The sequence below is a fragment of the Tachysurus fulvidraco genome, chromosome 9 (genome assembly GCF_022655615.1).
Source record: "Tachysurus fulvidraco isolate hzauxx_2018 chromosome 9, HZAU_PFXX_2.0, whole genome shotgun sequence".
Lineage (NCBI taxonomy): Eukaryota > Metazoa > Chordata > Actinopteri > Siluriformes > Bagridae > Tachysurus > Tachysurus fulvidraco.
The window spans coordinates 17,527,801-17,544,720 of NC_062526.1; the positions used below are offsets into that span (position 1 = coordinate 17,527,801).

The window sequence follows — 16,920 nt, forward strand, 5'->3', positions numbered from 1 at the left end:
GTGTAGAGCTGACCCAGGATCAGCAGTAATATTACTGACCCAGGATCAGAACACACTCTATTATTTTTGCTACAGTATGAAAGCTGATCCTAGATCAGCAAAGTTAGAATTTCAGTTAAAATATGCCTCTTGTCGAGTGTGTGAGTTTGTCGGTCACTAGTTTTATTAAAGGCACATTATGTAATCTGTATTCTGTAGAGACGTTTGTACAGATGTGCACATGACTTAAGAAATGTTTTACATACAGTTATATTTATACACTCCTTATCACAAATAAATATTTCTACAAATTTTTCCAAGACCAGAATCTTTTGTTGTGCTCATCTTAAATGTCTGCGTTTTGTACATTTAAGTATAAAACCTTATTGTACATATGGCTTTTTGCTGCAGGTTCAGGAAACGTTTTCACTCGTGTTAAAGACCAGGATTATGATGGATTATTAAAAGGGAATAAAAACAGGAAGCACTTCTAAAGGTCTGTAAGTCAGTTCCATCTGAAGTTAATGAAGAGGAGTACTCCGGTCTTCCTCATGACTCACATCATCGGGACCTCAGCCTTGGGGTGACCTAAAATAAAAAAGATTAATGCTTTACATTAAAATTTCCTGACCTAACATTTACAAACTCCATACAGCAGTGTTCAGAACTAATAAATGATTCTACATCAATAACAATATTTAAATCAAGAATTTTAATTTACCAAGAATTGATTGTGAAAATACACTATTTTTACTGTTACTATAGAAACAATAACATTAGAACGAGTGCATTAATATAACCATGTCAGAACTGCGGTTCTAGAGAACTCAACACTAATATTTTCCATAAACATTAATTACATCATTAATTCGTTGATTATTAGACACCAAGTGTATACATTAGAACTTGGTTGATTTTCCTTTGTAATTTATGTACTGTGTCATTTTCTGTTAGTTGGATTAGTTTAGATGTTTTTTAAATCGATAAAAATTAGAACTAAAAGAGGCAGTTTTCACTCACCACCATCAGATGGCCGGTTTTGTCCTTGAACACTGTGGCTTCCTGTCCAGTGCTGAAGTCCACAAAGTTCTCCTTACCTCCACTGATCTCAAACTTAATACTTAAACAGGATCAGACATTAGAGCGTTAACTGGATGTGGTACAGAGAGATCCCAGCTAGTCTGGGTAATATAACAGGCTGACGTTTACAAGAATAATTAATAATTGTGTATAAACTAGTAAATGTAGAAGGTCATGAATCTTCTCAGACAGGAAGTGACATCAGAGCCCTTACCTCGCCTGAAGAACGCTGATGGCGTTCTGCTTTTTTGCCAGAATGCTCAGTTTGGTCAAAACTTCATAGAGGTGATCACACTGCAGTATGAGATCTCCCTAACAGAGGTCAGGACTTTATTAATGTTTAACACATACAATAATTAAGATCACATGATAACATAAAACAGGCTTTTTGCTACACACTAGTTCTTTATTTTAGCCTGATGAAGTGAAGCAGCTAGTCATCAGTAAAGGATAATAAATAAATTGTTGGATTTAGACACTAAGTACGATCTCAGTACCTTTTGTTTGGGGCCATCACTGATCACGTGGAGGATCATGAACGTGTCTCCCAAGTTACTGACAGAAACACCTGCAAAGCATAATGACATCACAACACTGTTACACCAACAACACACACCAACTACAACTAAATATTAACGTTAGATTGAATTGTTCAGTAACAGAAAAGGGCTAATTGTGATCTGTTACCATGATTCTATCTCTATAACCCGGTGCACCTAAAAGCACAGATTAGCACTGATACATAATGTATTACTGTCATCTGTGTCTCTAAAAGCGTCTCCAGTCTGCGTTATGTAGTACAGATCCTGATTAAAAAAGAGAAAAGTGCTAATACACAACGTGAAGGTTCACAGTTCACCTTTGAGTGAGACGTACTCCACTCTCTGTTTGATCTTGGCCTCTTCTGCAACATAAAGTGCAACCTGGGTGAGAATAAACTGCCTGGGTCGAGGTTTGAAGCCGTTCCGGTCATACTTCACTACCGGAACACTGTACTGTAGAGACAGCAGCACCAGACAAACACATAGAACACACAAAGAGGATACATGATAAAGTGATGAGTTTCCTTTGCTCTGGTTTGATCTGGCGATGCTAAAACTCCAAATTTCAGCTGTATAGTCAGTGATAAAGCTTCAGTCTTACAGTTTACCTTGATGCGTTCCTGTTTTACTGTCTGCAAGACACGCTCATTAATGTCCTGTTCACCTTTAGACAGACACAAAACACAGTATTAAAAACACAACAGTGTCAAACTCTCAGGATTTAATCCTACAGAACAGAGCAGTGATTTACACTCAGTGTGTAAAAAAGGCTAAAATCAATAAATTAAAATAAATATCAGAAAAACATCTAAAGATGAAGAACTATAATAAATTAGGGATTCTGAAAGTTTATAATAAACATGATGATGATGATGATGATGGTGAAATGTAGTTAACTAACTGATCCTGGTGTCCACAAAAGGCACAGCGACGCTCTGAGGGTAACTTTCCTTCTTCCCTTTAAAGATGTCACTGGTGACCACCTTCAGCTGCAGCTAGCAGAAGAAAAGCCATCATCACATTATTAGCATGAAACAGGGTTGTGTCGTGGCTCCATACATATCACACTAGAGCCGTGACCTATTATTGTTATTATTGTTATTATTATTATTATTATTATTATTATCATTATTCCTACCTGAGCTTTCCTCTGAGCCGTGATCCCTCTCACGTACTTCCTCACTAACCAGCGCGTATGCAGCCGCCGCAGCATCTCAGACGCCTACATGGACAAGAACAAAAGACTGCTGATCATGTCATTAATAAAAAGATTAACCTCAAACACATAACTAAGCTATAGTCATTTCTACAAAAGGATGAATCTGATTAATAGAGTGTTCAGACGTTAACAGAGTGGAGTGTAATAGATCACTACCTCTCTCATTACAGGTGGAGGTGTGAGCCATGTGCTTTTGTCCAGGACAGTTTTTGGAAGATTGTCCTTCAGCCTTTTAAGGTAGCTCTGTCTGACAAATGCCAGGTACTCGGAGTTATCTGTAGTTTTTGCTTCACCTCGTGTCAAGTAAGCTTTAATAAATCTATAAAAACACAAAAACAGCCTCGCATCACACATCAAACTCAGAGAATTGACGCCAGTTAGATTACAGTAAACTACAGAAGGTGATGTCTGAGACACATCCCTGTGTGTCACTTACTTTTTGATGACTTTGACAGCCCAGGCTCGTCTCTCTCTCTCTTTCCGAGCCTGTACTCCTCTCCAGCATGTTTCAATTTTAGTAGCTGATGGTAGGAACACACAGGTCTTATTACCGCAGATTTATGAGATTTACAACTTACATTTCTAAGAAATATCCTAAATGATATGACGTACCTGCTTCTTTCTGTTTTTTGAACTCTCCTCTAGTCCGGTAACCCTTGTACTTGGCTTGAATCTTTGCGACTATAAAAACAGACAACAAATCCAAACGTTCATATTATTCATGTGCGTAATCACATATCATCAGACTATCTGTCGTTTTACTGAACTCTGACTTTACTGACCCAGCTCATGTTTACACATCTCATAGGCGTCCTCAGTGGCAAACAGTGTCCTGGCATAACGGATGAAGATTTTAGTTCTGTAAACAGCAAACGGGAATAAAATCACCGTTTATAATTAGAGTTTTAATGACTTACATTACATTATATCTCCAATTAGAGTACAAGTGTGTGTGAGTGTTTGTGTGTGTTGAGAGAGAGATACCTGCCCATCTTGTACTCATCAGGCTGGTATCCCAGGTGCTGCACCAGTCTCTCTACTCCCTCAGCAGGAACTCCTCTCCAGTGTGGCCAGGTATCAGGACACAGAGGTTTATACCTGCAACATCCCCATAATGTGTCACATCATCATCATCATCATCATCATCATCATCATCATCATCATCACATCCTAAAAGACATTAATATCTGAAACAATATCATTTGGATTTTGACACATATTACCCAACTGTTGTTGATTTATGATTTATAATTATCCAGAAACAAGACATTTCCACTGAGTTAAAAATCCACAGTTTTATAATTTACCTCTTCAGAAATTCCTCATATCTTTTCCTATAGGCAAAACCGGCTCGTCTGACTCTCAGATGCTCCATCAGACCCAAATACTTTACCTGGTGCTTTACCAGGACATCATCAAACCTTCCTAGAAAGTGTGAATGTAAACTGAATTACATTTATATTCTTTAGAAACGACCATCATTATATACAACAACGTCTGAATCCTAATATTAAATCTGGGAAGCACTGACGGTTTCACACAGACAGTGTACCAAAGAATTTAAAGTTTTGCGTGTTTGTGATCTATGCGTGTGTGTGTTCTATGTGTGGGTGATCTATGTGTGTGTGTTCTATGTGTGTGATCTGTGTGTGATCTATGTGTGTGCAATCTGTGTGCAATTTGTGTGTGCGTGTGTGTGTCTCACCTGACTGCTTGTTGTCGTTAGATTTCAGACAGCGAACATACCAGGCCTGTTTAGCCATCAGGATCTCAGTCAGTCCCTGCAGACTGTTCTTAAACTGAGTCGCCACCTGTGTTCATGTTCACACTCAGATTAATTCAGTTCACACTCATCCAGTTTCATCTGCTTTGAAATGATTGCTTTTGCTTCAGTCCATTAGCAAAGAAGCTGATTTATATATAATAACTGTGCAGTAAGCAATCATTTCTAAGACACTGACAATACTAATTCACAATTTAGAGTGTGTTTTAAATATTTCACTCTATACTATTACATTTATAACACTATTAAATATCTGGATGGAATCAAGGCTACATCAGAAAAAAGCACCAACGGACCCAATCAAGTTAAATATACTGATCTCTCACTTTACCAGTGAACCTAATCCATGAGAATCCATGCTAGAAAACTCTGTGCTGTATGAAATGAAGTTTACTAGCATCATCGTATAGAAATGTGGCTAATCGCTGGTCAAACCGATTGATGAAGATGATCTGCTCCAAATAACACTGTGTGTCATTCAGCACTTGCTCAGTGTCTCACCGTCTCAGGTCTTCTTCTGCTGTCCACCTCATCAGAGGAGAAACACTGCTGCATTACAGAGTTCTTCGACTGCCTCATCACCTATCTCACACACACACACACACACGCACACACACACACACACAGAAACACAGACACACACAGAAACACAGATACAAACAAAGACACACACACACACACACACACACACACACACACACACACACACACACAAACAAAGACACACACACACACACACACAAAGACACACACACACAAAGACACACACACACAGTGGTTAAATCCCACAGTGTAGTGGGCAGAGCCAGGCTAAATTTTCTCTGCACTCACCTCTTTAATGTGCCTGTACAGCAAGTCATTGTTCTTGTCAATGAAACCTGCCACGAATGTGAGAGAAGACAAACGGCTTAGAGCTAAAATGTCAAAGTCATTATCACAAATTATATGGATCAGTATCCTTATTTAAATAAGACATATCAGAGTGCTACTCTACTCTAGCTGATGATATCATAATTCAACAAACAGGAAGTGGAAAGAAAAAAAAACAGTGCTGGAGTTTCAAAGTGATTAAGAATAAAGCAGGACATTTTTGTATATGATGCGTGAGGAATGTTTAATGTGACACGTCTTACCCACAACACAGTAAGTCACCTCGCCGGCATAATGAAGCAAACGGAAGTCGCCTCTCTCCAGAGTCCTGCGGGTTTTCTTATCAGCTAACCTCTGCCTAATAATCCGGCAGATAAGGATTGATATCAGCATTCAGGAGTAGAAAAGAAATAAACAAGAAATAAATCTCCAGGTCACAATAAAAGGTGGGTTTTACTTTGACTCACGTGATAAAATGAGGATGGTTTCCCATTTTATTCTCCATCTTTTCCAAAAAAGTTAGATCTGTCGCATCACCTGGCATCAAACACTCCTCATCCTGATTAATGACGGATAAAGAATTTGAGAGAATAAAATGTGCTTCCATGCAACAAATATTCAATCCGTCAGTACAATAACTCAACACATTATAGTAATTAAGAGAAGGATAAGAAACACTTTATTATCATTTATACAATGTCTGGTGAAGTTTCTGTACCAGTACTGAGATGATCCCCCTGTGCTTCTCCTCCACCATATCACAGATGATTTTGTTATTGAAGAACTGTACAGGTTCCCACTGACACACACATGCAAAAAATAAGGTACAGTACATTTACTAGCAGTAAAAAGATGTTAGCATTTGGATGCTACACTAGTCCTATAATTCTGAATCATCCCATATTAGATATTTGTTTTATTTGAAGCTATGATGAGGTGTTCTTGACTGGACTCTTCAGTGGATAAGAAGAATGGACGTGTTACCTCGATGCCCTCGGCTTCATACTCCTCCTGCTCAGCCTTCAGTGTGAGCTGAATAAACAGCTGCTGGAGCTTCTCGTTGCAATAATTAATGCAAAACTGCTCAAAACTGAAACACACACACATACACACTCTTATCTTACAATAAAATGACTTCATGATATGACAAATTCTATCAACTGCTAACTGGTTGTGTTTTAATTAGCTAAATGATCACTATTCATAATAATGGCTGCATGCAGTGATTATATATACTGATAATATTGAAAGAAAAGTACCTGTTCACGTAGAAGACCTCAAATCCATAGATGTCAAGCAGACCAATAACAGTTTTTCTGGTCGAGTCCTAAACCAATCATGATCAAGTTATTGGGTTGTGTTAATTCAGCAGGAGTTTATTAAACCAAAATCAATAAAAATCCCAGATTAAAAGTAACTATATTTAGGTGAAACATTTCATTTTTATATTATTACTGATTAAAATGACATCTGAGCAGATGACGTAACAAACCTCCACCTAAACAGACTTGAATTCAAAACAGTTTACTAGCCTTTATCTGCTTTCCCTCTTTGTTTCCTGACCTGATTCTCCAGTGACTCATTGATGCGGTTGACCAACCAGGTGAAGGTGCGTCCGTAGATGGCTTTGGCCAGTGCGTCTCTGGCGTAGATGGCATGATCGACAGTGAAGGGACACAGAAGCTAGACGACACACAATTCTACATTACGTAACATTAATTCAATCTATAAGAATAAAGCTGAACAGTATTCACTATCAGATGTCTGTCAGATCTGTGATCTTATAAACTTAAGCCTTCCACTTGTCATGACTAATTTACCTCTCAAACCCATATGAGGTCCTAATAAAACAAAAAATATAAAGATTGAGTGGAGGTAATGATGTATTACCTCATCTGATCTAGCTTCAATCCTTCTGTAGGTCAGAGCCTCAGTCAGAACCTGCACATGGACCCCAATCAGCTGCACAGAAAGCAGCAACCTTTAATAAACATGTTTTTTTTTTATAAATATCTAGTCGTGTGTGTGTGTGTGTGTGTGTGTGTGTGTGTGTGTGTGTGTGTGTGTGTGTGTGTGTGTGTGTGTGTGTGTTTTGTACCTTTGATACCCAGCGCAGTTCAGCATTGGAGTTGAGGACAGCACTGCCCTTGGTATCTCTGTCGAACTGGACGTTCCCCAGGTGCAGAACACTTGCAATGATTCCAAACAGATGCTACAGACACACAGATGTTAAGTTTACAAACACACACATCGAGCACGTCATGCTGTTCTTCTGCAACGTTCTCGTCCTAACCTCAATATCGCTGAGATTAAAGTGCATGACCGAGAGGGCGTTTTTCACTGATTTCCAGTCGTTCCTGTCGTTGATGGAGCTCACTTTGGCACACTCACCCTGCAGGAGTGCAGCAATAACGCAAAGATCAGAAAGATGACACTGTCAACACATTTCATTGTAAATCTTTACTCTAGTCTACAAAACAAAATGTGTTAGACCTGTAGCAGGTAGTTGTAACGATGTGTGTCTCTGTCGAGACCCAGTTGTCTCAGCAGGTCATCGTCTCCTCCCTCCAGCAGCTGGTAGAAGATGTGGAAATTTCTCTCGCCGTGGTTCTGATGGACCACACGTGATTTCTCCAGCAGATAGCTGAGGATGTGACCTCCAACTGCATCCCCCTACAACAAGAAAGGACAGAGCTCTAACTTTCAGAAATTAGGAGATAAAGTGACCTTGGGATTAAACCTTAGTAGTGTGCACTTACAGGAGATGTAAAACTGAACTGACAGCAGGTGATTTTGTGTTAATTGCACAGTAGGGAAATGTAAGAGGACTGGGTGAACATTACTACAGTTATTGTTAATCAGTAGACATTTTATCTAAAATCCGTTCCAACCTGGCAGTCAAACTGAATGTCCATGTACTTTCCGAAGCGACTGGAGTTGTCATTCTTCAGTGTTTTGGCATTTCCAAAAGCCTGAGAGAAAACTGTAATTATTTAAAGAAGACAACTGTTCTAATAAGTGCTTAATGATGTGTAGGTGTACATAAAACAAATAAACATAAAAGTAAAATTTACATTAGCATTGCGAGTACAGGATCAATTCACAGTACATCTACCTGAAGACTAAATGTCATGGTATGTGATGACAGAAATATTTTCTCATATTTTATCATCAAAATATACAATCACACTCTATATGTAATGTAAAAGCAGTAGATTTAACCTCCAGGATAGGATTGGACATTAGCATTTGGTCCCTGACGGAGTTCAGCAGGGAGCTACTGGGGCAGCTAACGGCGTAATACTGCAGGATCTTCTTAGTGGCCTCGGTTTTTCCGGCCCCACTCTCTCCAGAGATCAGAATGAAGTGGTTATTAGCCTCCGTTAGCATGGTCTGGTAGGCGTTATCTGCCAGGGCGTAGCTGCAACGAGGGAGAAATTAACGATTAAGGAGGTGGAGATTGTGGCTGCATGGTGGGTTCTGCTGAGGTCTGAAGATCACCTGAAACCATCAAATGCAGTGATTTGTTCGTTTGTTTAAACATTTGACAGGTACAGACTTACATGTGTGGTGGAAGCTCATAAAAGTTGACCAGCATGTAAAGGTCCATGTGCCTCTTGCTGTAGATGTCCAACTCCTTGTACGGGTTGACTGAGATCAGAAGGGTTCCAATATAAGTCTTCAAACAGACAAATAAGATGAAAACATAAACCATGGGATAAGTATACATTTTTAAAACAAAAAGACAACAGTGATCAAATCCACCCTGCTCTCCTCAGCTTATCTTCAGTAGAGACAGTGAGGGAGTGAGGTGAAAGGAAAAGTCTGCTCTCTGTGTGCACTCAGTTTTCAGGTCAACCCAAACTCACGTATATCAGGTCCTCCGAGAAGCGTTTCTTCAAGTTGTCCAGAAAGGCTGTCTCACTGTTGTGAGCGTCCAGCAGCACCATGTCCTGGACACCGACTCTGTCTCTGGCAGTAAGCGCCCGCTCCAGGTCCAACTGACGTGTCTTACCTTTTCCTTTCTGCAAATTAGAGAAGCGAACAAGATTCCTTTATGTTCTGAATGTAATTCTTTTAGACCAGGATTCTTCTAATTATATCCAAAGCACTGCATAACTTAATGTGTTAATGTGCTCTCCCTGCTACCTAAACCTAACTCAGCTATATATAGTATTATATATTATTATCTGTAACTGTGAAACTAGTTTAAACACATTACAATCCTTAAACTATATGACATTTTAATTGGTGTTCACTTGACATCTCAATCATGTGCAGCTTCAGAGAGGACAAGCATGTTGTAAATCATCTTAGTGGAAATATTTCTTGAAGTAAATTCATATTAGCGGAACAAGTAGAATTTGTCCTGAATATTCACCCATGGCACAGAGAACCTGTCGTATTTACACTTTGACACACCTATAATCATAAAACACAAATCAATGGCACAAGTTCTTAGAAATCCCAAACTGAGTTGTGGTAATCCAACCACATAACCTCCCACTGTTTAAATAAAGGGATGGTAGAAAGGCTTTCGGTCGTATACTGTATGTGGTGTAATGAGATATCCAATTACAATGACCTCGCCACTTTGTTCTGTATGACTGACAGCATCATTTACACTGACTCTCATATGAACAAGCACTCTGTGGATGGATAGATGCCCAAATGATCCCATTACCTCATCTACAGTTCAGTGGTCTTTAAATACATTCAGATATTTTTAATGGTCTTAAAATTCACTTTAAAGTAAAAAATCTTTTCCCTACATAATAAACATTTCCAGTTATTTCAAGATGTTACAATAGGGACAATTTGGAGACATGCACCTTGGTTTAATATTTCTTTTTCTGGGATATTCATTCATTAAAATGACTAATATATTGAGGTCTGCTTTAAATACAGCAGCTTATAGAAAGGTAAACTCTTGCAATAAATGGGATGAAACATTTTCTTTGCCCTCTTTTATATCTCAGAATCCTTTCTTCTGTTCATTTTCATGTCTTCTTTTCCCTTCAGTGCTGAGAACCACAAGTTATTTGACTTTCAAATGATAATAGGAAAAAAAAGAGAAACATTAAATCTAATCTGATGAATCAACGCCCTGGTGAAATCCTGCTTCTACTCCAAATTCACACACCGAATCCTCATTAGCTCTCTTCTGAAAGAGACCTTTTTTTTGTCCTGTAAATTCCCCTGAAAAAAAAGGGTAAAAAATGGCTGGACAATGAAAAAGCTTTTAAAATGCAGTCTACATTCCATTACATATATTCCCTCTGCATATCCTTTCAAAATTTATTCATTAGAAAACATTTAACGTCAGAGTGAATTTCACACTGGCCAGTCTGTGGACAAAGGAGGAGATTTGGCCTATTTGGGCTACGGGAGGGACGGAGAAAGAGGAGAGGGCAAGGGTGTGAGGGAGGGAGGGAGTGAAGGAGGGAGGGTTCCCTGTGTTTGTCTGATCTGAGCTTCTGAAATGAGGCCTTCTTGAGACTAAATAGTGCTGTAACGGTCCGTGTCCAATTAGAGCGCCCTGTGGCTGAACAATGGGGACTTGTTATGAGCAGCACAGTAATATGGACTACAGAACCCCAAAGTTCAGGAACTCTGTGTGTGTGTGTGTGTGTGTGTGTGTGTGTGTGTGTGTGTGTGTGTGTGTGTGTGTGTGTGTGTGTGTGTGTGTGTGTGTGTGTGAGCCTTGGTTGCGACCTGTAACATCACTACACCAAACCAATAACTGCTAAGTGTGATTTGCTCCCAGCTATCAGTCAATAATTTCAGCAATTCCACTCACACAATCACACCATCTCTGTCTCTCCATCCATATCATGCCCTCAGAACCGACCCCAAAACACCCCCACACCCACACTCACCCCTCGGTCTAAGCCAAAGAGGCAGGTGAACAATATCATTGAAGGTCCCCCATTTGAGATGTCAGAACTAATCTCAGTCTTGCGGTTATTGTGAAGAGGGTGGAACTTCCACACCCCCACACTTCCCAAACTCCACTTTCTCTCCCATTTGCCATCACTGTTACATGGGAACAGGCTGAACTTGGTGCTGAACAGGAGAACAATGGAACAAGGGACAGAAGGGATGCTAATATTTAGCATGTGATACATCAAGTGTGATGGAGCACATGGACATCCGTGGGGTTAAAACTGGTTCTGAGTCCAGAAGAGGCCCAAATGAGACAAAGCCAATGATGCTTTACTCTTTTGAATGGTCTTTCAGGAGAACTTGCAGTGCTCGTGTTCAGTACAGCTGTTACAAAGCTTTCCTGGATTTTCAACGTTTTTATCAAATTAAAAAAAACCAACATAACACAAAAAGGTTCATCAATTCAATCACTGCAGTGTCAGGCCAGGCAGTGCAGAACATTTCTTGAGTGGTGCAGTGTCTTAATTAAGAGATGGTTCTTCGGCCTAGTGTACTGTGTCCGTCACAGCTGAGTGAAGATGACCTCATCTGAAGGAAAGAAAGAGTCAGAGAGGGAAGAAAGAGAGAAAGAGAGAGGGATACTCATCTTCTAAAGTAGGCTAGGCGAAAGAGGGAGAAACACTATCCACGAGAGGATCTCCTGAAGTGACCCGTGGGATCCTGTTACGTCCTTATTGAAGAAAGTGGGCATTAAACCTTCAGGGATGCATCTTATAGACTCAAGATCATAATATGTGACAGAAAAAGGTGTGGAAGCTGTAAAGTGAAAAGTGCACATGGGCTGCAAGCACACAATAGCAGAAGAGATACACATGTGCAATTACTGTGAAAGACAAGGACTATGCAAATTGTGTGAGGGTCAAATAGCATCTGGAGTTTCATTTGATTAGAAACATTTTTGGTGTGTGTAGCTGTACACACCAAGAAAGGTATGTATGTAACTTTAGTATACACACTACAACAAATATATAATGTTTCTTAATATTTGGTTATTCCAAATATTGGTATATTATATTACTTTTTGGACAAACAGACACACACAACACACTAACATCCTTCCAGTTATACCTGCATCTCAGCTGCTGTATGGACCAGTGGCTACTTGTTCCTATTCTTCCCTAAAGCTCCCCTGGAGATGCCTCATTTAGACACAGGCTAGTCTGTGTGTAGTCTACATGCTAACGAGGGCCACAGAAGACTGGCAAAATTCCTTTCAAAGACTTCAGAATCCACTCATCAGTGCTCTGTAGAGCTTCAGAAACTCCAAAATGGCCTGTGATCGCACTGTGATCCATCAAACATCAAATGTTAGGACATCAGGATTTTCCTGCTTCTTATGATCCACAGAAACATCCAAATTTATCTGATCCAGTAGCATGTAAAATCATAGAGTTTGCAAATCCAGTATCCCCAAGTCCAGTATTTTGCTACATTTTTGTACAATACTAAGAGTTCTGAACTTCTAATATCCCTGCTACTGTGTTTCCCTGAACTTCTGTCTTCTGTTCATCATGTTAGCATCACCAGGATGTTCAGAGCTGGTGTGAACATGTGAACAAGTGTCTCAGCACTCAGTTGCTCGAGCTACAGAGCCGGCATGCTAAATCATTCATGGCCTGGTCGGACTGGGGGTTGCAGGCAAGCAGATCTTGTTCAGTGTTTAACTGGGTGTCTCCTAATCTACTGGGTGCAACAAAGATACAGAAACACAATCCATCCAAACTCGTTTACCAGTCCTCCACTCCCTCTGAGCAGCCTCTCCTCCATGGCCAGTGTGCTACAATGCAGGTCCGGTTACTTACTGATCTTTGATTAGCGAAATGCAATGACACCCAATCACTCACCTATTCAGTAGATTTGAGAACTGTTGACAAGGCTGTTGCCATGACGAACCCCATTCGTACACACCAATGACTTCTCAGTGCTATGGCCAGTGTTATAGCCAAAAAATCCATGGTTTACTGTCTTAGATTTATTAAATCACTTCTGTGTTGATCCTGTTGTGATGGAGCAGCACAGAGCATTTTCAAAATGTTGTTTTTGAGAACCATGCTTTGGATTCACAGTTGACACCGAAAAGTATTAGATTAATTAAGTTTGATAAATCCATTTGGATTTATCTAGCAGCACAGGACATCGCAGATGTTTGACTCAATTCAAACTTCTACCTGTTTCTTGTAGATGATCTACACAGATGATCTGTCACCTCTAATACATGAAGTCTTGCGGTTGTTCTTCAGCTTATATGACTGTTGCTAAGGAAAATCATCTGCTGATCTCTACAGTACTTTATACTTTTCAGTACAACGTTTGGGATTAAGAGATATTATTATTCAACAACTCACCATAATTGTATTCACTGCTCCTTATAATAAGTGCTGCTTTCTCAGGACTGTCAGTCATCAAATCATCTGTATATTATACACTACTGCTGCTATTTTTGTCTGTGTGTTATTTATGTCTGAACCTTTGAGAGTCACAAACTGCTGGAACCAAATTCCTTGTGTGTGTCAACACACTTGGCCAATAAATCTGATTCTGATTCTGATAAGTGTACCGTACAGTTTGCACTGATGAGTGGAGTGTCAAAGAAGGCCTTCATCTTTATTCTGCTTATCTGCAGTTCACAGTTGTCCTGTTGAAAAACTGTTGTCAGGGTACCTCACACCTCTTACACTGCCACCCTCCCCTTACACTCACACACCCCTCCAGGCCTGTAATGCTTGTCCAACCTTAACAGGCTTTGAGCCGCCCGCTGGGCCCCGGTACCGCACGAGACTCTGCAAATCCCATTACACATGAGTCACAGCATTTGATTCTCTCATTAGAGATTCCAAACAGAGAATAAGGGCGTATTATAACACAGGCTTTGCTACGTTCCCACCAAAAATCCAACCACATCACCCTCTCTGTTGCTCACATTTTTTCTGATCTGTTTCTTGTCTCAAATCTTTGCTGTTTTGTCTTCTTTTATCAGTATTCTTCTCATGAAAAGGCCCCACGTCATTCCCATAATTCTGTCCTGCTTTCTGCACACGTACACTGCAAATGCCGGTATACAATTAAATGTATGACTCATTGATGCTGAATATATTCATACATTTTTTAATGATATGTAGCTGATATTAGTTGTTGTGGGAAATAATTCAAGCAAATTCTCCCCAGATGTTTCACTGTCACCCTTGAACATGTGGGTGATGTCATCTTCAAAAGAAATCAAAGACAACTGGCTCTGACATGTGCCAAATACGCATCACGGGGGGTGATGAAAGGGATGATAAAAATGATGACAGAACTGACAAGTTCTCTCTTGGATGGCATGAGGGTTTAATGTGACTTGTGGACATGGCCAAAGGTCTTCAGCAGGGTCAAGGGGATGACCCTATCATTACCCCCTGGTTGTGACATCTCTAAAGTGGTCTGAGAGAGTCAACCTAAAGACACAGCAGTGGAACTGAATCAGAATGGAAATGTGAAATACATCCAGGGAGCAGGACCACATCATGCCTTTGATACTATATTAAAGACTACTTTTGTTCCTGGAGAGACATACTTATACCTCTTTTGTTTTCCTACATTTTCATTCTTCTGTATACATACACTCTCTGAGCACTTTATTAGGAACACGATACAAATACTGGATAGGGTCTCACTTTGCTCTCAATACAGCCTTAATTCTTCATAGCATGGATTCCATGGGCCATACTGATGTGAAATTTCATGCTGAATCTCTAGCAACCTCCTAAAAGTATTCTTCAAGATTCAGATCCGCTCAAGATCACTGAACATCACTTTGATACGACTTTTGGTTTGCAACATTAACATGCTGGAAGTAGCCATTAGAAGATGGTATATTGTGGCCATGAAGGGATTCACATGATAAGCAAGAATACTCAAATAGGCTGTGGGATTCAAGTGATAACTGATTGGGGTTTAAGGCCCACAATAAGCCAAGAAAGCATTCCCCCACACCATTACACCACCACCACCATGGACAGTTGACACAAAGCAAATTGGGTGCATAGACTCATGCTGATGGTGCCAAATTCTGACCCTACCATCTGTGTGGCTCAGCAGAAATTCTTATTCCTCAGCCCAGGCTGCATTTTTCCAGTCTTCAACTGTCCAGTTTTGTTGAGCTTGTGCCCACAGCAGCCTCAACATGTGCCCACTGGAACCCAACATGGTCTCATCCGCCTTCAGTTATAGTCAAACCACCCTTTCTGGCACCAACAACCATGCCACAGTCACACTGACATAACATTTTTCTGATTGTTGATGTGAACATTAGCCAGAGCTGTTGGCCCATCTGAATGATATTATGCAGTGCTGAGTACATGAATGAGTTGGTGTACAGAATTTTTTTTTATTAAATGCTCTTTTTACATACTACAGATGAGATGAGGTGATTTATTTTGAGGTTTATATATTTTGCAATTACACAATAAGTCCTTTTGTACTTTATGAAAATTAAATGATGTTAAAGAGCTTGTCTTTTATGAATAATTCTGTTCTGTACACATTTATTTACAGATTTTCCATAGTCTCTGATTCTCTCTGTCCTTAACCCCAATTATTTAGATTTGCAGAAAGCAAACATTTAAAGACGGACTTAAAGAGTATTAGATTATTTTCACTTTATACAAATAAATGAACAATAGGTTATACTAATAAATAAGGTAAACAGATATCCAACTTGAAAATCCTGCCATAATACATCAGTTCCTAATTAAGTTCCTAATTTAAAAAAAAAGATATTTAGTGGGCTGACTTTTACTGATTCCTAAAACAATAAACTCCTGCCAAATAGTCTGAAACAAACGTTCCGCATTTCTATACACAATGACATGAGAGCTACTCAATAAAGCTTACATTAATAACCTTTCTGTCAGACATTGAATCATTTATATTTGTGTCACAGTAAAACTAATTAATAATCTTCCACCATTAAGGTCCTTCTACATTTTGCTTTTAGTTTTTTTTTATTCTGTTTTTGAACTAAAAAAAAACGGTTTGCGATACACCAATCAGAATTAGTCTGTCTATAGCCTAATTTAATTAATTTTCTACAATCATATTTCTGGCACCCTTATTCTTTAAAGAGCAAACAGGACGGCGCTAGGACCAGGAGGAGGCCCAGGACCGGTTTCCTTTCTGTCCGTTACTCCGCATTGATCGTTGTGACGTGGCGGATTCGCCATCTGTAAACTCCCAAAGGGCTCAAAGTCAATTAACGCCCATCGTCCCTTAGGATTTACACCACCGGCCTGGAGTTAGAAACGGTGCATCATTTAGTTTATTCTCTACTCTCATTACACTATTAGATCTGCAGGCACTTTTCACAAAAACAGTGTCAATTGTTTTAAAAGATTTACAATATATATATATATATATAGATAAATATATATATATCATATATATATATATATATATATATATATATATATATAATAAAAAATAAAGGGCTGAATAATAATTTACAACATCCACACAGGAGACCA

At 39.4% G+C, this 16,920-nt stretch overlaps 1 protein-coding gene and 1 pseudogene across 1 annotated transcript; both read right to left on the minus strand.

Moving 5' to 3' along the window:
• The window catches only part of LOC113656616, a 355,645-nt pseudogene that overhangs the window by 38,342 nt on the left and 300,383 nt on the right, over positions 1 to 16,920 (minus strand).
• On the minus strand, positions 142 to 13,930 carry myo1ha (myosin IHa). Its single transcript, XM_047818566.1, has 32 exons — positions 13,765 to 13,930; positions 9,343 to 9,498; positions 9,037 to 9,152; positions 8,696 to 8,894; positions 8,365 to 8,445; positions 7,967 to 8,146; positions 7,767 to 7,865; positions 7,572 to 7,685; positions 7,364 to 7,435; positions 7,037 to 7,156; positions 6,733 to 6,800; positions 6,458 to 6,563; positions 6,192 to 6,272; positions 5,941 to 6,032; positions 5,737 to 5,831; positions 5,435 to 5,481; positions 5,105 to 5,185; positions 4,526 to 4,631; positions 4,128 to 4,245; positions 3,805 to 3,918; positions 3,603 to 3,679; positions 3,433 to 3,501; positions 3,257 to 3,341; positions 2,977 to 3,139; positions 2,740 to 2,823; positions 2,503 to 2,596; positions 2,210 to 2,265; positions 1,919 to 2,054; positions 1,557 to 1,627; positions 1,274 to 1,371; positions 1,000 to 1,099; positions 142 to 567 (listed from the first exon to the last, which is right to left on the minus strand). The coding sequence occupies exons 1-32, from the start codon at positions 13,765 to 13,767 to the stop codon at positions 541 to 543; spliced, it is 3,108 nt and encodes a 1,035-aa protein (XP_047674522.1). The 5' UTR covers positions 13,768 to 13,930; the 3' UTR covers positions 142 to 540.

What these genes read in the sequence shown, in the direction of transcription:
- myo1ha (XM_047818566.1), bottom strand. An exon ending in GTTACAACTACCTGCTACAG is followed by an intron (nt 7,866 to 7,966) that starts GTCTAACACATT and finishes GCACTCCTGCAG; the next exon opens with GGTGAGTGTGCCAAAGTGAG. An exon ending in GCAGAAGAAGACCTGAGACG is followed by an intron (nt 4,632 to 5,104) that starts GTGAGACACTGA and finishes ACATGAACACAG; the next exon opens with GTGGCGACTCAGTTTAAGAA.